General features: G+C 41.1%; 2 protein-coding genes across 2 annotated transcripts in view; both read left to right on the forward strand.

The window, feature by feature from the left end:
• LOC138590359 (uncharacterized) overlaps window positions 1-5,401 on the forward strand; it is a 46,475-nt gene extending 41,074 nt beyond the window's left edge. The window contains exon 17 of the mRNA XM_069660977.1: window positions 4,171-5,401. Within this exon, the coding sequence (XP_069517078.1) occupies window positions 4,171-4,272 (102 nt within the window). The 3' untranslated portion in view covers window positions 4,273-5,401. The remainder of the gene's footprint in view (window positions 1-4,170) is intronic.
• A 14,907-nt stretch (window positions 5,402-20,308) lies between these two features.
• cbln4 (cerebellin 4 precursor) lies at window positions 20,309-26,113 on the forward strand. The gene is made up of 3 exons (XM_069660145.1): window positions 20,309-20,732; window positions 21,972-22,088; window positions 24,219-26,113. The coding sequence occupies exons 1-3, from the start codon at window positions 20,466-20,468 to the stop codon at window positions 24,414-24,416; spliced, it is 582 nt and encodes a 193-aa protein (XP_069516246.1). The 5' UTR covers window positions 20,309-20,465; the 3' UTR covers window positions 24,417-26,113.
• Window positions 26,114-27,648: the final 1,535 nt, after the last annotated feature.

Here is a 27,648-nt window from a genome sequence, read left to right on the forward strand (position 1 = left end):
GCATTGGGACCGGTGATCTTTTTACGTCCTCTTCATTCTCAACACTCTGCTGACAGATTATATCGTGCCTTCAAATCCTTTCTGTCGACTTCTCTCTGATATTTGGGAACTATTTCTACAGAAATTTGCTATTATTTCCCTTTGGAACACCTCTCACTGTTAAGAGCTGAAAACGCCATAATACACTGAAAACAACTGGGAGTACGATTTACCTGGAAAAACCTAGGTAACAATTTCCACACAGAAATTCAGAGTAAATTAAACAGAGGATATTCTCAGTAAAGTCTACATAGGAATAAGCATTTAGTTTAACCAATAAGTTCTTGTGAATTCTTGATGAGTAAATTTTACTCATGATTCATCAGTAAAGTTTACTAGCACATTTTGGTTTTCATCAGTAGATTTAACTCATTCTTTGTAAGTAAATTTTACTCAGTCTTCCTCTGCGTTTACTTACTAATTGCATTAAAAAATACTTTTTTATTTTCCAAGCTTTTAACTGGCTGGACCTTAAAAGTTTGATTCTCTAAGTACTTAACATGGTAAGTAAACTACTTAGAAAGCTTGACAGGGGTAGCAACAGTCACCAAGGGGGGCGGGGCTTAGCGAAGGGTCAATTTGAGAGGTCGTAATCGGGGAGTTGTGGTTGCGCTGAAAAATGGACTCACATAAAAATAAATAAATATCAGCAAATGTTGGATTACAAGTTTGCAGCTGTCTTTATGTAAATATCAAGTCCACCTTTTTTCTACGAGCTCTTATGCTTTGTTTCTTCCCGTGAATTCAAATTCAGCTCACGTGTGTGAATATTTTATACAAGTGAAAATTTAAAAGTTTGTTTTCACATCAAGTCTACGAGCTCTCGCATTCTGCAACATATTTGCCTTCATATCATATCAGTTTGTTTCTTTGAGATCTCGACTTAATTATCTCGCTGCACCACGGTAACGTCGGATGATCATAACTCGAGTCCCCGGAGCTGCAACAGCACAAAACAAACATAGGAACAGGCTTAACTGACCTCATTAGTGTGAGCGATGGCAGCATGTTGGTCCCTATTAAGCATTTATAAGCACTTAATAAAAACAGCGTAAACATTTTATAACACATAATGTATGTGTTTGTGAGTCATAAGGACACCTTTGAAAACTCTTCAGCTGTGTTTTATTGCTTCTATTTTCTCTCCATTCATCACACTCCACTTACGGGCTCCCATAGGAGGAGTTAAAGTTGTTTATAGAGACAATAATAAAAAATTAGATCTGCTTACAATTACATTAAACTGTTAATTGAATGATTCCACTGTATGGTGCTGATAAAGTGTTGCTTTCATCGTAATATAACTAATAATTAAAAATACCTAGTAGTGACATTGTTGGATAAGTTGCATTAATTATACATTTGTGATGCCAGCAGGGACACGAGGGAGCTCTGAATGTAGTTTTTTTTTTAAACTCTGTAGCTTAGCATTTTCCAGCACGCTACAATACACAACGCAATCTCATTATCCGTCTTATCCTCTCTCGTTAAGTCAGAAACACATCGACTCAAAGAACAGGCAATCCGCATTATTCCCCCTAAAGCCACTTGAAAGAGAGGTTGTGTATTTGTTGGCTTTATTGGGCGCAGTGTGTGTTTGTTAAAAAGCGCGTGCAAATATTTAACATGCACAGAAAGCAGCCAGGCTGATCGACCGACAGCCAGACAGAGGATTATGTCACTCAGACTGAGGAAATAAAGACTCTCACACTGGGCATTCCTGACAGATTTTACTAAAATATTGTGAGGAAAGTATGCAAATAGACTCATTTACACATCGTCTGTGGGAGCGTTATTTCCGAGACAGGTGTTTCAATCAGCTGACATCTCCCTCTTTAGGGACTTTGTTAAAAAACAGGCGTCTCACACCTGCGTCAAGCTTTCAGGCATGTCACAAGGACCTGCTCATATAACCCTCACTCTCAGCAGCACATTTCCAACTTTTAGAAGAGCTGAGCAACGTGTCTCAGACAATAAAGTTGCTACCCTGCCTGTCTAATTATTTCTAGACTGGGTTTTATTTAATATGCATGAATTAATTCATAAATTAACTTTTGTATTATATCTACAAACCTGTTTTATTATTGTTTTATTAAATGTGTCGGTTTAATTTCATCATTTAGACTTTTGAATATTTTATCGTGCTTATTTCACAAGCCTGTTTTGAGGTAAGCTTTTAGTAATCGGGGCACATGTTTGGTATCTGTCCACGTTTCAATGAAGCAGTCCAGAGTTGCACGACATGCCGAGGGATTTAACATAAAAGCAAATGTGCTCACAGTTTCTGACAGAGCTCTAACAAATCTGAGAAGGAGAAGGATTCTCACAGGATGCAAGGATGAATTTTGTGCGGTAGAGTCGAATACAAGCACGACATCTGTGCTGTTTCTGTAAAAATACTTAGATCAGTCTCAATGATGAGATTTACCTCTCGGCTGTTATGAAGCCGAATAGTCTTAATTTAAAGGGGGGGTATTATGCTAATTTCAAGCTTCATATTTCACTCTGATACCTGTGGAGTAGCTTAGCATCATTTAAAAAAACTCCTCTTTTCTCACACTGGCCCTCATATAGCCTCTGCCTGAAACGACTCAGTCAGCTCTGTCTCTTTAAGAAACCCCGCCCCCTACAAGCCTGCTTTCTTCTGATTGGCCAGCTCTGAGCTGAGAAGCCTGGTGATTACTCCGATATACTTTTACCTACAGATCTGAAACTTCACCCACGTTTAGTCTGAACATCCAACATTGTAATATTATATATGTCTTAAAATGTGAAATAGCATAACACCCCCTCTTTAACGATGCTCACATCTGCAACTAGTTAGCTTAGCCTAGCATACAGACTGGAAACATGGTGAAACAGCTAGCCTGGCTTTGTCCTATAGGAACAAAATCCTCCAACCAGTACCTCTAAAGCAGTGGTTCTCAACTGGTCTGGCCTCAGGACCCAGATTTTTTTAACGTAATGTATTGAATTAAAATCTGTTCCGTTTGCATAAGAGGAGCATATTCCCTTTACAAAGCATTCAAGTAACAGCCTGTTTTCAACAAAATAAACTAAAAAAGTGCTACGAAAATGCAACTACTGAAGGGCTCATCAAGTTTCAAGAATGTAAATGTAGCTGGGATTATTGGATCAGTGAGTACATGGAGTGTGAATAAACTACACTACTACTGCACGCACGTCATAGGATACCCATGCTCTTCAAGATAAAAGTCCGGCATCGACTTTTTGCCACTTTTCTTTTCAAGCGCACATCTGCGACCCACTGAAAACAGTTTCGCGACCCACCTTTGGGTCTGGACCCACCAGTTGAGAACCAGGGCTCTAAAGTCTCTAAGTAAAGATTCAACAATTCACTGTTTTATCGGCAGGTCATGTGCTGGACTATCTCTTGGTTGACTTTCTGGAGCTAACTGAGCGCTAGCTCGAGCTACATGTTTACCGCACGGCCGTGAGAGTTGTCAAGAAAGTGATTGATCTCATATCCCAAAATATCAATCTACTCCTTTAAAGTCAGCAATTAATCTTTCTAAAATAACTATACGACATCCTTCTTTTAGATCAATAAAAGCACTGTGGAAGACGAACCTGTAAAACGTATCATCTCAGATAATGCGATGTGTAAACCGCTGAAAACCAAGTAAAATAAAGGCGGTTAAATATGAGCAAATGCACCTAATGGTGTTTTTAAAATCTGTTCAACAAATTAAGGAGTCGAGAAAACAGAGTGACAAGAGTGATATCTCGAGCCTGAGCTTTAACCTGCACATTCAACAGCATGCGATAAGCCAATTAGTCCACTTAGCCGCTGTGACCCTTTCTGATAAAGTTTGACTCGAGAATTACCAACATTTTTGTGCCAGTGACCTTTAACCTCCTCTGTGTAAGTATTAATTCAGCAGTGCACGTCGAGCTCATGCTATAAGTGCACTCAAGGAATGGGCTGCATGCTGGGGAAGTATATGAGGTAATTATATGAAAAGACCATTGTTAAGAAGAATATGCACAACACAGGTGCCGGTTCGCTAATGAAAGCTGTTAATTGGAAAGTGTTTTTTAAAAGAGTAATTACCGTCACGCCGCCGTTTTTCTTTTCCAGGACACTAATCCCGTTTTTCTCTTGTCAAGGTTAAATTCGGAGAACCGGCGGATCAGGACTCTCAGGAGCTCTTTGGGCTGATCTGTCAGTTTGTCCACGACTTCAAGAGGGCCCATGCTGAAATTATATGAGTTGCGGAGGACATCTTGGTAACCGCGGAGACTGCAGGGATGCTTATTAAACCAACTGAAGAGATCCGGCTAGCTTAGTCACAGCTCAGAGAGATAAAGATCAAAGAAAAACTTTTAAACAGTATTTGTTATTAAAGTTTGGTATGGATTTATATTTTTAGCAGCTGTGTGTACTCTCCTCCTGTGTTGTTGTACAGATATTGTATTCTTTAAAGGGCACTGGTTGTGATTCATTGTATAGACAGTGTATAGTGATGTTAATGCACCTGGACAACAGGATGAAACTGTCGTCCTACATCAGTTTTGTGAATATAAATCTGATCTTTGTTACATAATTTCATGTCAGACGTGGGTTTGATTTGGCTCGACTTCATGTTTCCTGACGTTTGTTTTCGGGATGAATCCGTAATGAAGGCCCTCGGTGGGAAGAAACCCTCGGATGCTGAGGAGTGCTGCTAATACCTACGGCTCTGCGCCGGCGGAGGAACAAAACAGACAGCACTTCAGAGGCCGGCTGGGGCTGGTGTACTTTGGGTGCGTGATTGTTTTGAACATGGAGTCACGCTGCGGTTGGGGACATTTGCTTCCCCGGTGCTCCAGGAGGAGCTCCAAGGCCGCCTCTGATTAAAAACCACGTCTGCGCGTTGGCAATGACACGATGAGAAACCCAAAACTCCCCTTTCAAAGAGGTTGAAAGGTTTTCTTAACCCTGCTTGGAACTGATTTATGTCTCATACAGGTTTTGTGTGTTTTACATTTTAATAGGTTGACAGAAATAACCCTATTTTTAGTTTTATCTGTGAACCGCGGTGGTACGGTATAATGAAGCAGACCCCTGAGTGGGAAGTTTCACATTTTCTTGAAAGCAAAGAAGCCACAGATTTTAATTAAAAGTTTGCGTCTGCAGAAGTAGGTGATTCATTAGCAGGAAAAATGCTGAACTGTTTCATTAAATGTTTCCTTCGCTGTGCTTCATCTTATTATTAATTTTTAAATTTCCAATTTGTCACAATTGTAGCTGGATGGATCATTAGGCCTTTTTTTGCTCTTTTTTTCCCCTGATGTATTTGTACCACTTTGGAAATTAAAATGAGACGTGGTCTGTGATAAAGCAGGTACACGAAATCAAGTTTGTACGTGTCCGTTTGCTCTCTTACTTTGGAATAAGGTTCACTTTTAAAGAGACAAGTATAAATATAAAAGGTAAAAAAAAAAACTGCATAGGTGAACGGCTTATTACGACCCTTATTTACTTTTACAGGCTGTGACCTTTAACAGCTAATAACCCTGGATACCTGAGTTCAAGTCCCTATAGAAACCAAACGTTAATGTTGATTTCTTTAGGTCATGTGCACAATGTCACTTGAGCTGGCGCCACCTTATCTAGCAGAACTCCTGCATCTGCATGCTCCAGTTAGAGCACGAAGGTCGACAAACCAGATGCTCCTGGATGTTCTCGGATCTAGACTAAAAAACTGTGGCGTCCGTTTTCTTTTATTCTTATCTGTTGTTTGTATTCTTTTAACCTGTTTGTATTCTTTGAGCCTGTTCAGCACTTTGGCCAGCGGCGGTTGTTTTTAAATGTTCTGTACAAATAAAGTTTGACTTGACTTGTGTCATGCATGTGAAGCAATCTAAATACCTTATTTAACTAATGTAAGAAGTGTACTTTAACCCACAATCTCCTTTTGAAAGTTAACCAACTAGTTTGTACCCAAACCTAACCAAACCGTTTTCACAATGTTATCCATGTTCCCAAGTGTTGCACAATACAAATCATAGGCTGCCTCTCAAGTCTCTTATTTGATAGCTCCTCGCTCCTTGCTCCTCCCTCCTCGCTCCTCACCCGAACCAGAAGTAGTTCCGGAGCCGCCATACTGAGGACCGTCTCAAAGCTCTTATCGCTGCTCGAAAGAGCGAGGAGAGAGGAGCGAGGAGAGAGGAGCGAGTTCTGAGGAGCGATAAGCGAGGATCCACAAGAGCATCCTCCACGGAAGTCTTTTACTGGCCGACATGCCCCCTTATTAGATATCAGTTAGTGATTGGACGCTGCAGCAGATCGGACTTATGTGAAACTTCACAACATCACCGGAGTTTCATATCGCAGAGAGGAAGAAGCGGACTTTAAAACAGACTTTACAGGGCGCCTTGAAACCGACTATAAACAACGTCGGTATAATGAGTTGGTATTTGACAAGCTGAGATCGTTTAGAACGAAATATTGATCATAACTTGTCGTAAAATATATAAAATGTAGTGAATAACTGCAGATTTGATTTGTTTTCTGTGTCAACATCTGAGTAAAAATAAGTTGTCTAAAAATCAAAAGTGGCAAAAACAGATTAATTTCTATTAAATTTAATCTAAAAAAAAAATACCATCAAAATACCACATGTGTGCAGACACAAACAGCTGTTAAAGCAGACTGACAGCTGATCCGGCGGTGATCAGCAGACGCGATCATCACAAACGGACATTGCAGCACATGACACTTCATCGGAAAGGACGTCTCATGTCTCTTAAAAAACATTCCCTCGTTTCCTCTCTCGGTTTCCTCGCGTCTCTCCAAGCATCTCTGGTGGGAGGGACTAAGACGCAAGTGAAAGACGCAAGTGAAGGAAGCATGGATGCAATTTAAGAGACTTGGGAAGCAGCCATAGAGCCATTCTTCTGACAAGTTTATTTTTAATGAGTTATTTGATGCTGTAAAAATGATGATTGACAGCTCTGTTGACCAATACGGCTCCTGCAGCCGATCACCAACACAAGAAGCTGTTCTGCTGCAGACTGAGCCCCCCTGAGGGATCCTTGTCATTTTGTTGGTAAGTTGTGAGTTTTGGTCGGCAGAAGGGGCGGGACATTAATGCCGCGGCTCCACCAGCTGATCTGCTCCAACTGGGCAGGATTTCCCGGGGTGGATATTGTGGACGTACTGTCTAGTCAGTGGTACAAATGCATAAGTATGTGGACATGATGGATGTCTTCGCAAGGGGCACTAATGTAGAAAAAAACACTAATAGTTAGGCCTTATGGCCTCATTGGTTGCTGGGCTGGAGGACTTGCTGGAAATACACCGCAGTGTGTAGGGGCTCATGTACACTGCTTTCAATTGCTGTTCAGGGTTATTACTTGGGTTGTAGAGGGATAGTTCGGATTTTACAAGTTTGTCTTCATGTCAGGATATTTTTATCACACTTTGCTGGAAGCTTTAGCGCCTCCTGTCTCCAAACCATTCTTTTCTCCCAACTCTGAAACTCTTTGGGCAAGGCACTTAGCACTTCAGCTTCAAGTTCATTACCAAACAGCTGGAGCAGGAAGCTGCTGGTGTCGAGGTGTTGTTATACATTATTATTGTTCCTACTGCGAGAAGAAATGTTGGCAGCATGTTTACTGTTGGTACTAAAGGCTTCAAATGTGTTGAATATTCTAATGAGGCCTCTCAGCATAAGAACTTCACACAGTCGTACTTGTATAACCGGAGTGACAATAAACGTCTTGAGTGTTGAACTTTGTATCTGTCGTACAAGCTGGTGGAAATCATGATACACTAAGCTTTACCGGTGTTATATACAATGCCTGCTTCTTGTGGGACCTTTCCTTACCCAGAAAGTCCTCACAGGCTGACAGAGACAGGACCCTGAAACTGACACAGCGAAATGGAATTCAGCCATCATTTGTTTTATCATTTAAACCTGTGATTTTTCTGCTGTGGCAAAATATCTTTGTAGGAGGCCGAGATTATATTGTTAATTTTTCTCATTGTTTTCTTATATCCTGCTCCTAGAATGTGTACATTTATATAAAGTTTAGATTTTTGAATGTCGAGAGTTAGCTAATAATAACGAATCAGTATGTTTTCATTATACTTGATTATAAGTTTAATATTTTATTCATTTTTGATAAATAGGTACTGTCGCTTTAAGAGAGCGCACCCTGACGCACGTACTCCTGTGAAGCTGTTGAACTGTGGCATTGAGTGGAGGCTAGCTGTGGAGTCACACGGTTTTTATACCGTGTCTTTTCCCTTTTAAGTTTTCTGCTATCCAGCAAAGAAAGTTCAGTGGATTAACCGACTTGTGACGCCTGTGGAGTAAAGTTGTTTGTGTTTCCTCAACTCTAAGAATACAGCAGTTGGACACGTGTCAGCTGAGGCTACCAGCTAGGCTGTATTTTCTGCGGTAACAATCTTAATTGAAAAATTCTTATTGATCGCAGGGTAACATTTCCTCTTTAATGTTTGGCATTGCCGTGCAACAATGAATAAAACAAGTTAAAAAAAACACTGTATGCAAATGTGTATGGCGCCTTGTTGGAGTGCATTTGTTAGTTCACTCCGACTCTACTTCCTGCCTAATTGGCATCTGAGGGAGTAAAGCCAATTCACCTCTGACCAAAAGTGAACACATCTCATCAGAGGCAGTCCGATGTTCCCGGGGTCCAAAGTTCCCAAGCTCTATATATCAAAAAACGGGTACCTAAAAGAAGATGTTCCTGAAGGTCCCTAATCTGTACATCATCAACATCACCTGGTTTATAGAAGTGCGTATCCGAAGGCAGCTCTTCAGTCTCTGCATTCAACAGCTTAATTTTAGCCCTCAAATAAAATGTCAATATCAGTGACTTTGCACCAGCAACATCAATATCATTATAGACCTACTCCTACATGAAAGCAGGAGAGAGGCTTCAGCATTAGTGAAGGTTGTGACACGTTCATACTGAATATATTTTTCCTTTTTAGGCCCTTTTACTGCGCCCTATAGGCTACAGTGTGGCATGACTGCAGTTTGACTCATACATTAATGTTAAGCCTCAAAAAGCCGACACTCTGAGTTATGTTCACACACACTGGAATGGACTATTGTCTGTTTACGCTGCACACTGTCTCTATATTTTATACTGTGAGCTTTTTGCACTCAACCATCATCCTGCACATTCCAGCCTTTGACTTAAACGTGCGTCTGCATCAGAATCTACAATAAATGATGCACAAAAATCATATAGCCAAATATTATTAGCTTATAGCAGGAATTTACAATAGGTGTATTTTTCTGGGCATGTTCAGTGAACTTTAAATGGAGATAAACTTGAAGAATGAGTCCCTAAAACCCTTCTTAATGTAATAATTTTGAAGATTTTCATGTAAATAAATGTCTGTTAAGTCTCTGTCCATCACTGAATGAGGTAACACAATGGTGATTGAGCCTATGGCCCACTGATGAAAGCCTTTGCATTTGCAGTATTACAGACCGGGTGTATGTGGCGACTTTCACGGTAAAAATCACAAGCGGCGCCCAGTTAGTGACGTGTTTTCCATCAGCCAGCAGTGGTTGGTCTGCCAGAGAGGGTAGGCGGAGCTAAGCGGCTGCTTTTCCGCTCTCTGCAAGTGTTGCGAGTAAACAGTAATCTACTATGGCTGAACAAACAAAGAAAAGATGGATGACTACAGATACAACTTCAACAAGAAGTGAAAATCCAAAGAAAAAGAAACAAACTCGACGCTCAGATGAAGCAAACAGTCTGAAAAGGAAAGCGACCGTCAGCCAGGAAAATCAAGAGTTACAACCGGAGCCAACCGTGGACGTCACACATGCAGCACTGTCTGGATATCTGGGAAGTGTGCTCCCGAAATTACCATTTATCACCGCAGGTGGTGCCAAGAGTGGTGAAACACCCTAACTCTAACCCTAAACCCACAGAGAACATTAGTTTGTTGTGTTTAAATATAAGAGTTTTGATTCCTTGTTCTAAAAAAAATTCTATATTAATAGAACTTTATCCAAGCACAAAATGAATGTTTGCGAACAGAAAATTAAACTTGGAACATAGGCCTCTGAGAATATAGGTCCTGACCATATCCAGTATACAAAGATGGCCGACATGACAGCTCCCTTAAAGTGAAGCCAAACCCTCTGTATCGCCCCCTGCTGACTGGCTGCAGTATAGGTCATAAATCCCGCCTCCTCCATGTTAACAGATGGGACATGAGTCAAAGTATAAAATCAAAATACACGTACATACACGTTTCTGTGATTATAGTTAGTTCTTATCATGCTGATTTATGTCCAAGTGTTGCTTTAAAAAGGGGGTGTGACCTCATGATTGACAGCTCTTTTGACGAATCTGGCTCCTGCAGCGTTCTGTTCCTGAGTAGCAGAGTAGAGGAGGAACGGCGAGAGGAGACGTAACTAACACTAACACTACAGTCATTGAACTTTCCATAAGCGTGAATATCTGCTTCAGACCGACACAAGAAGCTGTTCTGCTGCAGGCTGAGCCCACCTGAGGGCTCCAACAAGTTAAATGTGAGTTTTGGGTGGAGGAAGGGGCGGGACATCAATACTGCGGCTCCACGAGCCTCCACAGAGGAGGTCTAGACTCTTCGTCCATCTTTATATACAGCTAGTGGTCCAGACTGAGTAAATACTTGTTTTTTTCATGTGTGCCTCATATACAAATAAGCAACTGTTTGCTTGCATGTTGGTGAACGGGTGCTGGTACAGATTGTTACCAAGAAGTCAATAAACTCTTATTAATTAGTACTTCTGATTGTGGATTCAAACTGTCTCTCAGTCAAAATTTTAAAACCTCAGAGTGAAGGACTGCCGCTGCCTCTGCCGGGGATTGACAGCTCGTATCTCTGATTGCCTCTGGCCTGTTCCCTTTTTTATTGCTCTGAAAATTGGCACATGCACCGTATTAGATTTATGTTTAATTAGTGGTAAGTATATACAATGACTTCGTTAAAATGAGCCAGCGTCTTTTTGAAGATTACCAAAGCAGCTCATTATGTGCGACAGGGCTGTCGGACACGATCAGTGTGTTATATGGAGAGTACATGCTCTCCTTCTGACCGCTAATTAAATTCCTCAGAGACTTTTCATCAAGTCCAAGCGATGGCTCGGGATTTTTTCTCTTTGTGTTTGTCGCCTACAGACGATGAAACCCTCCCTATGGACTGTGTTTAAGTGATGAGCACAGGAGAGAGTGTGTGAGATGTTAATGTGTTGGCTATCTGAGAGGCAGGTTAACAATATTTCAAGTTCATTGTCTCACCTGGATGGAGGTTTGGCACCAGCATAGATTGCTGCGCACACACACAAACTGGTTTCCTAATCACTGATCTTCAGCCTCACACGGTGACACATGAGCGCTTGAGGTAATGTTATGTGTGCTCCGCGGTGGAGTAGTTTTCAGCTCGAGGACCCAAAGGAGCACGGCTGTCACTGCCGCTGAAGACAACAAGGTCAAGTCCAAGGAATTTTAACGACAAAAACTCTGAGTACAAGACAAACAGTGCTGTGATTCAACCCTTGAGCAGCATATACACCCGTAATAATTCTTCAATCAGACAACAAGCTACAGTGAATGAAAAAAGACCGTGACTCTGTCGACCTTGAAGGTCACGGTTACTCTGCTTAGTGGTGAGGTTCCTGTAAAAACGAGCAAGTATTAATCATGGGCTTCTTTCTCGTCACTTTAATGTTGTAATGCACAGATAGCTGTGTGGTTAAATACAAAATCAATTACACTGAAATTTCCTACAATCCAAGCAAATAGAAATTTCTCCTGCACGGACCCGTCACCACAGATTTAGTCTGTACAGCGTCGGAAGAAGATTTCAGAAGTCTGACAGAAGTAAAAGCAGCAACACTCTGCACATATTCAAGTTAAGGTTTCTTGTTCAAAATGTCTCTTACAGGAGTAGTTTGACATATTGGGAAATTGACAGCACTCTCGCATCTGTAGGCTAAGTATGAGTCAGCTCGGTCATCAGTGTGAGCCAGGCAACAAAACGGCAAAGAAAAAGTCCAAGGCAGGTAACGCTCGATGAAGGCCGGGTCATAGCAGCATTTAAAACCTTGAAATAGCGCAGTGAGATCAGAACAGATTCTTCCTGATCAATATTTAAAAATTTGAGGATAAAGTTAACTTGCATTAGATTTTTGTTTCCATTGCAGCTTGACTTAACCCAATACTTCACACAGTTTATCGATGGCAAGCCCTTGTGACAGCGCTGACAACGTAAAGAGCCAGAAAGTCCAAAGCGGTTGTTTATCTTATACAAACGGTGAGTAATGTCTGGACAGCAAGCTCCCCATTCAAAGCTGCAGCACAGAAGATGGTCTAAGTCAGATTCAGTCTCACTATCTGGAAATACTCCATTTGGCTTAGATCAGGGGTTCCCAACCTTTTTGACTACACAGACCAGACAGAAGCAATAACATTTCTGACGGACCGGTGGGGACTTGGGCTACTTTAGAGGTGTCTTTAGAGGTGTCTTTAGAGGCGCGAGGCCCTGTGCGGTTGCACAATTCGCACAGCCCATGCAACGGTTCTGACTCCACGTATGTTTGGAATGTCACCTATTAGATTTTGCGGTCTGGTACTAAACGACCCAAGGCCCGGTACCGGTCCTCGACCCGGTGGTTGGGAACCCCTGTTGTACGCGAATGATGCTCCTGGATAGAGCAGCAACAGGAAAAACTTTTTATACGTTTATATTAAGTCAGCTCCAGTCATGTTTAAGACATATAATGCTCTGCTTGAAATAATAAATTATGTCTGATTAGTTTTTTCTGGAAAATATGTTTAATTATCTTGTTGTTTTTTTTTATTGTTTTATTTAAATTTTCCAAAGTATATGGTGTCAGGACAACATACCGAGCAACATAAGTACACAACACATCAGACAAATACCTAAGTAAATTAATTTGTCAAAAAAAGGTAATTTAATTACCTTGTAGAAATCCTCCCAAGGCATCTCCTCCTCCTCCCTCATTAAAAATACCTGAATCTGCACAAGCCCCGCCCACTATGCACTACGTTTCACCTTTGGTAAAATTACAGCTGAAAATAAAACACGTCTCTGCCATCGTTTAGTGGCAACTTGTTGAACCTTAGCTAGCTTGAAATGTAGTAATCAGTAACGTTAACGTTAGTAGTCAGTAGTGAGTTCGCAAACATTACGATGACGGTTACAGCTGGCTCACGCATCTCAAAGTGGTCGCCATAGGTTACACATAATGATATGCATAGCATCACCCCGTCCATTAACGGGATTGGCTCCTTAGGTTTGTGACGTCTCAAACCTGCCAATCTGAAAACGTGTTGTTCAGCCTGTCCTTGGTACAATGCAGTTTAAAAGCAGACAGGCCCAGCCATGGAGATGACGCTGATGTTGTCCCTGATATGTCTTGTAGCACATGAAGAACACCACATGGAGATGTTTAGGTTAAACACTTGATTTTTCACTAGAGGGGTCTTTAATACTATATGTGTTTGGATGTATCCACATTATATAAAAAGAGTGCCAAAGAAATACAGGTAAGTATAAAAGACTTCGAAGCAGCAGCACACCTTACAATGTCATCGACATCATCGACACGCCCTCTTGCTCGCTGTGACAATGACCTGCATTAGTCACACATCAGCTCATTTGGACATTACACTGTCTTTGTATTAAGAAGCTGGCACGGTAAAGTCCATTCAGCGTCCAGACCAAATGATTCGGACATAATGTTAACGTCTGGATAAGTTCAGGGTTGCATTAATGTGTGAAAGAGGTTCTAACTTATTGGCTGTGTTGCACCAGCAAGTTTTATTCAATGATTTCTTCCAGGTATAAACTGCTCCACGAGGAATGGTAACCAGACTGCTATGAGACAGCAGGCGCTGGTATTTGTGCTTTGAATAAACCCTGTAAACTTACTGTTATAGGAACGAAGTCTGCAGTTGGAAATTAAATAGAAAACTAAAGTGGAATTATTGTTTCCCCGCTCTAATAAAACTCTTGAATTAATGAAACGATGTACAATCCTGAGAACAGAATGCCAGGTGGAGTAAACAGCAGAAAATAGAAACGAGCTTGGATTGCATGTCCCAGGTGGCTAGCAGCAGCGGTTTGAACACCAGCTGCATGTTTCACCCACAAGCCACGCAAGTATTCCTTACCTTAAAGTGATAATCTCGATGATTTTCATGTAAATAAATGTCTGTTGAGTCTCTCTCTATCGCCGAATGAGGTAACACAATGGTGATTGAGCCTATGGCCCACTGATGAAAGCCTTTGCATTTGCAGTATTACAGACTGGGTGTCTGTGGTGACTTTCGCATAAAAAATAACAACCAGCGCCCAGTTAGTGACGCGTTCTCCATCAGCCAGCAGTGGTTGGTCTGCCAGAGAGGGTAGGCGGAGCTAAACGGCTGCTTTTCCGCTCTCTGCAAGTGTTGCGAGTAAACAGTAATCTACTATGGCTGAACAAACAAAGAAAAGATGGATGACTACAGATACAACTTCAACAATAAGTGAAAATTCAAAGAAAAAGAAACAAACTCGACGCTCAGATGAAGCAAACAGTCTGAAAAGGAAAGCGACCGTCAGCCAGGAAAATCAAGAGTTACAACCGGAGCCAACCGTGGACGTCACACTGTCTGGATATCTGGGAAGTGTGCTCCTGTAATTACCGTTTATCGCCATAGGTGCCGCCAAAGAGAACGAAACTGAGATCTTCGAGATTATACTATAAGCAGATGTATTTAATGGTAGAGTCGGTCGTCTCTCAATCGGAAGGTTGGTGGTTCGATCCCTGACTGCTACAGATACATGTGGAGGTGATCTTGGGGAAGACACTGAACCCCAAATTGCTCCTGAAGGCAATGGTTTAGGTATATAAATTACTGACTGGAGATTGGCCTTTGCCGTCAGTGTGTGCATGTGAGTGTGACATGTCGTGTAAAAGCACTTTGAGAGGTCGGAAGACGAGAAAAGCGCTATGTAAGTACAATCCACAGAGCTTTGTGCAATGGATTTTTATTTCCAGGATCCTTTTTGTTATTTATAAAGTTAATGTAACCGCTTTGTGATCAAAACATTTCAGGTAAAAAATGTCTCAAGTTTCTGCATAAAGGGGCCTTGGATCAGCTAACAGCCAGTCATCTTCAAGAAGAAGTTAAAGACATACATTCCCCTGTGAAATTTCCAAGGAAGTATTTCTTGGCACATTTCAAACCATCTCTCTCTGCTCTGAAATCTCTATCGCCATGGAAACATATTGACATGCACAACATTAGGCGCTGAACCATTTGTCAGAGCGGGGTGATGACACAAATCTCACAAAATGGCAGCTATTCAGGTCGGGGTGCTGATATCCTCACAGCGCCTCCATTTACACGTGGATCCGTGCCCAACGACAACAACACAGGGCAGTGAGGTCCAGATCTATAATCGTTTACAAGTGACTGAAAAAAAATGCAACGCAAACACAGATGATTTTAGATGAACGGACAGTTTTGCTTAAAAGTGATTAAAGCTGCAAATATCAATCGGCTCAGATTTCGGGCACTGATTTCTAGATGCAGGTCACCCTCTTACGTCTGATGGTGACCAGCTGCACCGTCTGCACGCCCTCCACATCTTCTGTCTCCAAACATTTGCACCCCTCTCCCCGCTCCGCGTGCCGGCACAGGCTGATCTGTGTCAGCGTTCAGCTTCGTTTGGTCCTCGGCTGTTTAAAATTCGTCCGTTTTTTTTTTTTAATCACGTTGAGCAGTGTAACCTAATGATTTGTTGTTGTTCAGTCGCAGAGATCAAACGGCTGCATTCATGAGCGTGGATTTAATGAGAGAGCAAATGAATCCCCAACAACAAATGTGCTTTTCAGGATTGAGGATTATTTTAGTGTAATAGCACAAAGAGTCACTTCACAACGACGAGAGTGACACTGTTTTTCACAGCATGCCACACAGCATGCCACACTGCATGGCACTATATATGACCTTCTGTATAACCGTGTTCTTTACAACACCATAATGTAAATGTGAAGGTCTTTCTAAAGGGTTTATTAATGTAATTGTCAAACATTTATATCTATTGTATGATAATTAAAGGGATAGTTCAGGAACAAGCAAGCACAAACTGAAATCTTCAGAAAAGTGGCACTTTCTGACACAAACGGCCGACGTACGACATAATAGTCCCCACACTTTGTTCTTTCCATAATATTGTATTTTATTTAATTTGTTGTCTCTTCTACAAACCGCTGAGCCAAACAACTGATCTGATATCGTGCGCTACATGCGTAGGGATACAGAAACGCTGTGCAGAGTGAGACATAGTGCCGAGGGAAAGGGCTGTCTGACGTAAACGTAAATGTATGGAAGCCCTTAGCGGACATGCATCCAAACATTTTATGTACTCAGTTTTCTTGTGATAACGAGTGATTTCCGGTTGAGATCTTGACTTATTTATCTCGAGATAACAGCGCTGGTTTTCTCTGACAATTTTCTGTCGATCTAGAAAACAGAACAACTGGCTGCTCACTGTGATATTACAGAGACATGCCATGCTGCCATTGCCCACATTAATGAGATAAGTTAAGCCTGTTTCTATGTTTGTTTTGTGGTTTTGCAGCTCTGGGGATACAAGTTATGATCATGTGACGTTACGGTGGTGCTGCGTTGTTATCTTGAGATAATGAGATAAATAAGAGTAAATAAAATGGATGGATGTATGTCCGCTAAGGGCTTCCATAGCTGTCGTACAATGTACGTGGTACTCGTGACCCCAAATGCAGCGGTGCTTAGCTTAGCTTCCGTGTTGGAACTCTGGCCAGCTTCTCTGAGCAGGGGCCGCGCTGACTGTTATCTACTGTACGTAGCACACTTACTACTGATAAGTACATCATACAACCCACACACAGACCTGGGAAGACCCACTTATAAATGCCGATTGTCTCTGTTCCCATTGCCAGTGAAGTATACTCAGAATTAATTACCCGGGTCTACTTCAGAGTCATTTGACCCGGGTCTGAATGCAGATTGTAACCTTTCCCATTAAGCAAAAAAGCCAGGTGTTAGCAGGTTTTTTGACCAGTGGGAGAGCGGCTTAATGCTGGGGTGGGCTTTTTTTTAAGGTTATTTTTTGGGCCTTTTATGCCTTTAATAATAGAGAGGACAGTGGAAAGTGTTGGAAACAGGGGAAGAGAGAGTGGGGGATGACACGAGGCAAAGGGCAGAGGGTGGGAGTTGAACCGAGGGCTGCTGCATTGAGGACTGTGGGCTCTGCACAGGGGACGCACTATTTAACCGCTGAGCAAAACCGACGCGCAGGGTGGGAAACTTTTAAGTTCATTCATTCAGATTCCTTCAGCCTGAACTAAAACGTTGGACAGAGTTGATTCTGATGTGCAGCAGCCACATAGATCTTTTCCTCTTTTCCTTTATTTCTTGACTGCTGCTGTGAAGAGAATTATGAAATATATTACATAACGCTGTTTTAAAAAATCACTGCCTACATCGGCTTAAATGAACTATTTACCTATTAATAAATTCTTAACTCTCCAGTAAAGCTGAAACATTCCTTCTCTTGATGAAGGCCGGCCGATGCAGCTCAGTCGAGATGTATTTTTATTTTGCTGAACTTTATTTTCTAAGGTTATGAATCAACCTTCAGGCTCCACAAGCCGACATGAATTCTAACCACTATTTAAAACCCTGGTGTGAATGACTGTACCTGTGCATCAGCGCACTATAATGTGAGGAGTATATGGTTTTAGGATAACAGCCAAGTTATACTTTTGTATATTTTCAACCATCCCTCAGTCTTTGATGTCTTTATGGAGGCTTCACAGGAGAAATTATTGTTGATGGTGAACAAAGTAGTAAACACACAAAGCTTTATTTCATCTTTATTTTTATTATTTTCCAGACAGAAGAGTTATGAACTACTCTTTAACTCAGAAGGAAAATAGCTAAGGAAACGGTCATTTCATTTGTTTTAAAGTTGTTGAATTTTAAGTGGAAAGTAAAGGCCAGTTCAGATCAATGATTCACAACGAGACTGGATGCAACGGCCAAAAGAATCCCCTGACGTGTGATCGTAAATGTTCTAAACCGTTCACATCAAAGCAACGCAACGCAGCTGACCGTCTCCATAGCAACGACGCACTGAAATACCCCACTACTTCTGCGTTAATACTATAACGTTATTAAGCCTAGGTTACATGAATGATCTAGCTGGATTTCTGTTATCGTTATAAAAAGAAGTGGATGACAGTTCAGATCAATGATTCGAGACTGGATGCAACTGCCAAAAAAAACCCCCCTGACATCTGATCGTAAACATTCTAAAACTGGGCCGTTCACATCAAAGCCACGCAACGCACACAGACACAGCTGACCGTCTCCATAGCAACAACGCACTGGCATACCCCACTACTTCTGCGTTAATACTATAACGTCAGTATTAGGTCTAGGTTACATGATTAATCATCGTTGACGACAGAGAGTTTGGAAAGAGAGGATCTGGAGCCGTCTTTGGCTACAGCAGCGCTAGAGACAGGGCGTCTACGCCAACTGCTGTTTCCTGATTGGCTGAAGTGAAACAGCGACATCATTCAGTTCTAAAACAGCATTTGGAGATTTGACAAGTCAAATCTTCCGCAACTCCAGGGCTTCAGACGCTCTGCAACTAACCAGCTCACACTGCTGCACATTTTCTCTGCAACATTCTAAAACTGATTTGTTGCGTTGCGAATCATTGATCTGAACTGGGCTTTAAAGTTGTAGTGTAAAAGCTGATTTCCAGAGAGAGGTATGTTCATACACAATTCAAACCTAATCCTTTGTGTTGAATTGTTTGCTTTCCTTTAAAGAATTTTAACACATTTGCGTGTTTGCTGACCTGCTCTGATAATAAATCTCACTTAGATAAAAACTCGAATTAATTACTCGGAGGGGAAGTACTTAAACATCTGCTTTCATTTTTATCTTCACATAGTCCCACATTACAGTTTTATTTCTGCAAACAGACAATAATAGGAATGTAGGCCCCCTTTAAAAGAGATTTAGTAGCTTATAATGTCCTTATATTTCTTCTTAATTAGCTTAAAAGTTAAAGCGCTATCTATCTGATGTTTCTGTGGGTTACAATCTGAAGGTGCCACATCATGTAGCTTTTTGTAAGTCAGAGGAAGGACGTTGAATTGATCTGCTGTTTGTTTGGATTCTGCAGTGACACAAGGACAGAGGTGATGTGCTCACATCTCTGATCTCTTGTCAATATTGTCACAGGACGCTTGTTGATTGAATGCAGGTGACAGACAAGCGATGACGCTGAGTGATAAATGCATTAAACACAAGATCCACAATTGAGTTAAAGTGGTAAATGAGGGAAATGATAGCTGACATGAATGACTTTAAAGGGAAGGTCTTTTTAAGGTGAGAACGTGTGGTTTTTTTTTACTGAGATGAGCAGCAGACAGTTCAAGTTCTTCTGCAGACTGAAGACGGATGATGTCATCGAGACGAGCATGAAAAGACTAAAGGTCCCATCTTTCACTTCTGTGGAAGTCAAACCTGAAAGATTTTCAGCCCACCTGTGCAATGAGATAAGCATGAGTCACTGTATTAAACCCAAAGCCAGAGTGGACGGGGAGCTGCAGGAGAAGAAAGTAAAACTCCTCCTCAAAGGCCCTTTTCACTTCTTCACTTCTCCACTTCTACATTTCAGTCATTACAAAGTGAAAAATCAGCAGAAACATGTTTGGAGATAATTATTTTATGGATTTGCTGCTAAATCGGAAAAGGACATAAATGTATATTTAGTGCATCTTTCAGAATAATTATCAAAGCCGATTAATCTGTGTATATTTAAGTTGGCCGCTATTTTAAAGAGAATTACAGAAATATAAGCTGTGGGCAAATTACGCAGGGGCCGTTAATTATAACTTCCACCACATGTGCGTGCGTAAAGTGGATGGCTTTGCGCGCACACACGCAGCACATCACTGCGGGGAACAGCTGCTGTCAGACGCGTTATTCGGAGTGGGAGTGAGGGCTATGGACGATTTATCGACTGATTCATCTCTCAGACTGGAGCAGTCTTCTCGAAAACATTTAACATTGTCTACTTTGGACTCGCTTTTTAATAAAGTCGACCTAAAAATGAGACGCAATCGGTGATCTCTGCGTTTGTTTGCAAAGGAAAGAAGATTTGACTTAATACGGATTCTTTTTTTTTTTGTTGGCGTCTCGCTCGGATATGGCAAATATTTGGATCCAGTAAGATATTTTTTTTTACAGCGTCAGACGCGTCTGCGGCGGGGGAGACCAGCGGAGGGACTCGGAAACTTGTGTGGTGCAGGAGACGGGCTCTCTTTTCGGATCTGCGCTGCCACAGAAAGAGAGAGAGAGCCATGGTGAACTCCCTCATACTGGTGCTCAGCTGGGCTGTGATCGCTGAGGTGGCGAGAGCTCAGAATGACACGGAGCCGATCGTCCTGGAGGGGAAATGCCTCGTGGTGTGCGACTCGAACCCGACCACGGACTGGAAGGCTTCGTCCTCTCCGCTCGGCATCTCCGTGCGCGCCGCCAACTCCAAGGTGGCTTTCTCTGCAGTCCGGAGCAACAACCACGAGCCGTCCGAGATGAGCAACAAAACGAGAATAATCTACTTCGACCAGGTTAAGACGATTTTGTGAACATTAATGACGTCTAAAAGTAGTTACATTTCGTTTTTTATTGCACTTTGCAACAAATCTCTCCTGTGATTTTCCTCTATGACACTTTATTCTTTCAAATTTAATTTTGTCCTCTTGTCTTTTTCGAACAAACCTCCATTCTTTAGCTCAGTTTATAATACACACGTGTAGCTGAGTGTGGCTGCACCCCAGAGTTTAGTTTGAGGCTAGTTGCAGCTGGCATGTGGCCTCCGTAGAAGTGCACAAACACGCAGGCAGGTTGAAAAGTGGCTGGATTATGTTTTAGAGCGGGCGCCCTGCAGAGCCCGCACACGCATTCGTCAGTTTGCCTCAAGCTATACCCCACTGAGCGTGCACGTGCTCGTCAAAACGCGCACACCCTCACCTTGCATCAGTGCACCCAAACAAATCAACACACAAACAGGCAGAATGTGATTAGTCATACAGCAGTGGGCAGCGCAAGGTGTTTGTAACAAAAACCACCCCACTGATCCGCTGCCCTCTCATTCCAATTACATAACAGCATCTTCTGCTGTCATAACACTCTGCAAAGTGATCTGATTGGTGTGGATCACGTGCACGCTGTTGCTATGAAAGCAACATTTGTCAAAGGTCCTGTTCGAGCCTGCAGAGGTGTCTCCTAACAGGTGGGATTCAGCTGAGTGAGACTCTGCAGGTGCTGAGAGGAGCTTCTGCTGCCTCCATCAATCATTCCTCTCAGACCTTCATTTTGTGCTGTAAATAAAAACTGCATGTCTAATACGACTGTAGGGTGCTTTAAGCCTTTTAGTGACACTCATGAGATGACGTTAAGTGCTATTCTGGCTGACATATTCAGGGTGGATCTTTTTAAGCGGGTAAAAAGATGGGAAGAGTTCATTTATTTATCATCCCTCTAATACTCGTTAGGTTATTCTACATGTGTCAGACGCGGAATAAGAAAATGTCATGAAGTATCATTTCAGTTTCTTGTCGAGCAGTGGAGTTAAACGCTGGCTCAGGTCCGGTGAGAAGCAGGTTGAATTGAATATTTCCTGAAGTGTGTCACACTCAGTTTGTGTCTGAGCAGAGGCGAGTCTGCTAGCCACAACAGTGAGTCCTGTGTGTATTTCTGATTTAATATTTACATATTAAATCATGAAGCTCCATTCAAATAAAAGTCTCTGTAAAAGTGCTGCTTCTATAAAAACATCTGTCACCATGTGTTTCTCTCTCTCACAGATTCTTGTGAATATAGGAAACTACTTCACATTTGAATCCGTATTTTTGTCCCCGAGAAAAGGAATCTACAGTTTTAACTTCCACGTTATTAAAGTGTACCAGAGCCAGACCATACAGGTACCTTTTCTGTCTAACTCACAGAGCTGATTCAGTTGTAAACCTGTTCTTGTATTGGACTGGGATAACTGCCTTTTTAGGGACTGTACACAAATTATTGCTCTGGGGAGGAGGGTGTAACTTAAAGCTCCTGTGAGGAACTTTTGGTTTGTGTTGATTGTGGCGCCCCCTGTGGACAAAGCTGTACCTCTTATCGCTTTCCTTATTTTGTCCCGTTCATGCTTAAGTGGTGGTTTTTAACAAAAAATCACTCACTTTAAATTTCTTCCCTGGAAAATGTAAACAAAGGCAGCGTGCAGTTAATCACTTCATCTGACACCTACCCCCCCGCCAGCAGTTTCAGGCATTAAAAATAACTATATAGAAATAATCAATGTTGTCGCTGATGGTCTGGTTTGCTTGTGTAGCTCGTATAGAAGCATCAGAATTAATTTCAGTCTGTTTCATTACCAGCGAAAAACTCCTCACAGGAGCTTTAAATCGGGATTAAAGTAAATGCACAGTATTGGTACAACTACAATCACTATTAATAGATTAAAGAGAGGCAAGGCATTTAAAACACTGTGAAGAATTTTTCAATGGTCACATCCCAAAAAAAATGTGTTAACAAAAGTTATATTTTTTAAGTTCCATTCTGTGTCTATCTTATTTAATTGCATAACGAGAATGTTTCCTACTTGTCTTCTTTACTTTTAGTTTTATATGCAAAAATAATAAGACCCCCCCACCCCCCATAATATATAAGGGAGAGAAAAAAAAGATTGTGCTTTTTGAATATTATAAAAAACTTAAAGAGCACTTAAAAAAGAAAGAAAGAAAAGAGCAGTAAAACAATAAAACATGACAAAAAAACCCTTTTAAAGTGAAGAAAGAAAACGCATTAGCTCAGTATACAAAAAAAAGTGTAAAAAGATGAAATTTGAAAAGTAAAATTATAATAAAAAATTATAACATCTATTTTATGTGATGCATTTTCATATGTGTGTAAGTGTACATCTGAGTATTGTGGTATGAGAATGCAAGTATAGGCTCTCTATATAAAAATGCAAGCCATACCCTATAGCATTATAATCTGTGATGAGTCAGCTCACAGGGGGATAACGGTTGGATTTGGTCAGGGATGTTTGAGTCTAACGGGCTCAATATATAAAACATCTTTTGTAACGAAAATATATCTGTTACTGTACCGCTGCAATAAAATGTGTTTAAACAAAAAAAGAATTATAAGATATTGTAATGCTTTGAGGAAATATGCTCAATGAAAAAAGGTATATTTTTGTTAAAGGGAGGGTATTGTGCAAATATATAAGATTTCATTCACATTTCACTCTGTGATACCTGTGGAGTAGCTTAGCATCATTTACAGTTAAAAAAAACTCTTTCTCACCCTGGTGCTCTGTGCAGGCCCTCATACAGCCTCTGCCTGAAACGACTCGGTCAGCTCTGTCCCTTTAAGAAACCCCGCCCCTACAAGCCCGCTTTCTTCTGATTGGCCAGCTGTCCGAAGCCTGCTGAGGCTGCACTTTGTGACGTCACAAAGTGCAGCGTGCAGAAAAAAAAACTGTGTGAAACGTGGCGTTCACAGCAGCCTGCAGACTGAGCTGAGAAGCCTGGGGATTACTCCAACATGCTTTTACCTACAGATCTGAAACTTCACCCACGTTTAGTCTGGACATCCAACATTGAAACATATGTCTTAAAATGAGAAACAGCATAATACCCCCTCTTTAATAGAATCAAAACAAATCTTGGTTTAGAAAAAAAATACCAAAACAAACAACAATTACTTCCCTGCTCTAATAATTTATGTACAGTCCCTTGATATGAACTTATTGGCTTACTGATTGAATGGCTGTTCATTGATTTTCCTGACCACTTTTTCTGTTCTTGCATGAAACATAAATGAATGAAAATAATGTTTAATTTCCACACATAGACCAAACCTGAAACCCTTCTCTTTTTTATCTGACATACAACAAGTTCTCATTTGTATTTGTTGAGTTTAACTCTTTATAATTGGCACAGAGCTCAAGTTATGATGTCATAATTAAGAAGTAAACAATACTAGAGCATATTTTCTTCACTACTCCTTTTACGTTACAGTTGCTAATTCTCCTTTCTGTGCTGCAGGTGAATCTGATGTTGAATGGGAAACCCGTCATCTCTGCCTTTGCAGGTGACAAAGATGTAACTCGCGAGGCAGCCACCAATGGAGTTTTGCTTTATCTAGACAAAGAGGACAAAGTCTACCTGAAGCTGGAGAAGGGAAACCTCGTTGGTGGATGGCAATACTCAACATTTTCTGGCTTTCTTGTGTTCCCACTGTAAAAAAAAAAAAAAGAAAAAAAAGAAGATTGTAAGCTTACTGACTTCTTCATAATGTGTTGTCACCGTATAATCAAAACATTGCTGCTGCGTCTGTTGGATCTTGCCGAGTGGTTGAGAAATTATAAATGAAAAATGGAACTGAACTGAGAGAGGAAATAAGACTTTGGAAATCATCACATATCTGGAAGTGCTGAGCCCCCGTCCAGATGAAAGAGACTCGAAATGTTCCCCATCGCTACTGTACGTTCCTGTCACTCAAGCTGCCTCTCAGAGGAACACCAACACATCCCGAAAGTACTTTTCAGACTCTGACTGGTTGGATTAAGTTGTGCTATTTTTCATGACAGCTGTTGCATTCGAGTACATCTGCCTTTTGGGTGTAGACCTTTAACTGCTTGTGTTGCTTGTGTGACTTGTCATCACTGCAGTATTTACACCGCTAATTATTGGCGGATGTCTTCTCTGGAGGTATCTGTTCCAGGCCAAGAGGCGGTCTAATGAGAGGGATGTAGGTCGCTGATAATAAAAATACGTTTGTTGAAGAAATTTAATGGAACTAATTAATTTCACTTTGATTTAAAAGGTGGATTATTGCTTACTGCTACGTTATTTAATGATCAAAAGGTATGGATGGTTTACTGAATACACCTTCCAGCCACAGTGGCCCCCTGACCCCGGGCTTCACCTGCAAAATATCACATATAGAGCTCTGGTGCTGCTACAAAAAGACTACAAAAAACTTCAAAGATGTTTACAACTACAAAGAGAAGCATATCAACCACAAAGTGAAACAATAAGACAACAAAGACATGTAACACGACTACAAAAAGATGTGAAATGACCGCATAACCCTAACTCTTAACAACAAAGTGGTTAAACTGCAAAAAAGGAAACACCCAATGATTACAAAGACCTCAAAGTGACACAAAAAGACTATAAAGAGAAGCAAAATGAACACATAGATGCAGCATATCAACCACAAAGTGAAACAATAAGACAACAAAGACATGTAACACGACAACAAAAAGATGTGATACGACCTCAAAACCCTAACCCTAAACTACCACAAAACACCCAATGATTACTAAGACAAGCAAAATGACACAAAAAGACTATAAAGAGAATCAAAATGAACACATAGATGCAACACAACGATAAAGAAACACAAAATGTCTGCAAAGAAATGCAAAACCACCACAAAGACAGAGAAAAAACAACCACAAGTTGGCACAAAAAAAAGAAAGGGACGCAAAACGACACAAACAAGTCCCGGTGCTCTCGCTGGGATGGGGGTCTTTTTATTGTCTGTGCCCAAGGCCCGGTTGTATCATCGGCCAGCCATGCTTCAGGGTCAGATTTTGTGATATTTCTGATTATTTAGGCGTAATGCTGACATTTGGTTTTTCAGTGCATCTTACCACCTTGTCTCCAAGGAATTACATTTATATAAGTTTGTTTTACCAAATATGTTTTGAAGGAAACGTAATTCTCGCCTGGATTATGTTCAGTGGCAGTATTTTCAATGATTACTCAATATATTTATAGTCCTGCATGGTTATGTTTAGGCGGCAGAAACAATTGGGTTCCAGTGGCAATAATATATATCTTTATGGTACCAATTGGCTACGGGATTTCTTGTATGTGGATGGTGTTTATGGTAGTGATAAGAGAATTATCACCTGAGAGCATTTAGATTTTATAGGTCATCGTTTTGTTTTTATAACCCCACAACTTGCATGTTCTCGCTCACTTGGGTTTTGGATGCAGATGGCAGTTTAGATTCACTCACAATTCACTGATTTCCCAACTAAAAAAACAGAAACAGACAATGTTAGCAACTTGCTGGTGAACATGTCAGAGCATTTAGCAGATAAAGAGAGCTTTAGAGCGAAAACCAAATAATGGAGCTAAACAAGCAAAGGTTTGCTTACAAACAGGGTCATGTCCAGACTCATTTTCCGGCATTTAATAATCATATCTACTGTAACTGTCACAACTAACATTAAGGTATCACAAAGATGTTACATTCCTGTGCAGAAGGTTTTAATTTAAAAAATAAGCATCTGAGTGGCAACATATTAATCATAATTCTTTCAGGACTAAAAAAAAAGATGTATCTCCACAGTTAAAATTACCAACAAAAAAAAGTGCTGCATAAAGCCCTCTGTCCACTAGCAGCATTTTGTGCGCTGCCAGCGCCTAGGACCTTCATTTTAGAGCGCTACTCACCAGCACGAACTGTTGCTAGGTTACGAAGGTTGTCTGGCAGCACTTCTGCTTCCCTTGGTAGTGACCGTCAAGTTTTAAATTGCTCTGTTTGCTTATTATTTGCTTTGATTCAATTAAATTTTACAAATAAAACAGAAAAACTATGTAAAGGAATCGTGTCCTGACATTAGCAGCGGCTCTACACCTGGAAATTGTACCCTCGAAAAAAAAGGATTAGCTTCTCCTTCACCATTGTTGTTGACAAAGTTGATATCAGAAGTCCCGCCACTTATTGAATTTGATTGGTTGGTGAGAGAGAAGTGACATTGACGAGCATGACAGTGTTCCAAAAGTTTAACTATTTTCAACTGAGAGCGCTGTGAGTACAACGGCAAAAGTAGCCGACACAAAGGGTATTATTGCGCTTCTGACGACGCTGAGCGCTGAAAATGCTTAACTGCATTGGTTTTGTATAGGAGATAGGCACTGCCAGCACAAAAAACACTGTTAGTGTACACAGGCCCTTAAGCTGTTCACTTTAAGGAGAGTAGTTTAAATGTATTTTTACCGCTGTTAGTGGACACAGGCCCTGAAAATGTCACAAAAGATACTATCAGCCTGTTCAACACATCAAAAAAGGCGATTTGAACACAAGTCCCAACTCTGAAATGTCAAGTAGCCAATCATAGCTCAGGATTTTTTGGGTGGCACTTGGGGTGGCCAATTTGATTTGGGCCAGCCACCCAAAGCCACCACACTGGACACACCCCTGCTTAAGGAATTACAGTTTACAGCTTGTTTCCACTGTTTTAAAGTGGCCTAAAAGTCCGTTAATGCAGTTTTAAGGTTGTGGAATTGCTATAGTTTTGGTTAGATATTAAAAAGTAAATTTCCCCTTAAGTCACTGTTGCCTTTCTCACTATTTAACCCCCACCTTCAGTTTCCCCTGACCTTAACCAAATGCTAAAAGTGCCTAATAATAAAAGTAATCATAAAAAGTGTTAATAATACTTAAGAAGCTATG

Source organism: Semicossyphus pulcher, unplaced genomic scaffold (assembly GCF_022749685.1).
Source record: "Semicossyphus pulcher isolate SPU_LCO1_2020_fin unplaced genomic scaffold, fSemPul1.0.p SCAF_13, whole genome shotgun sequence".
In the NCBI taxonomy this organism is placed as follows: Eukaryota; Metazoa; Chordata; class Actinopteri; order Labriformes; family Labridae; genus Semicossyphus; species Semicossyphus pulcher.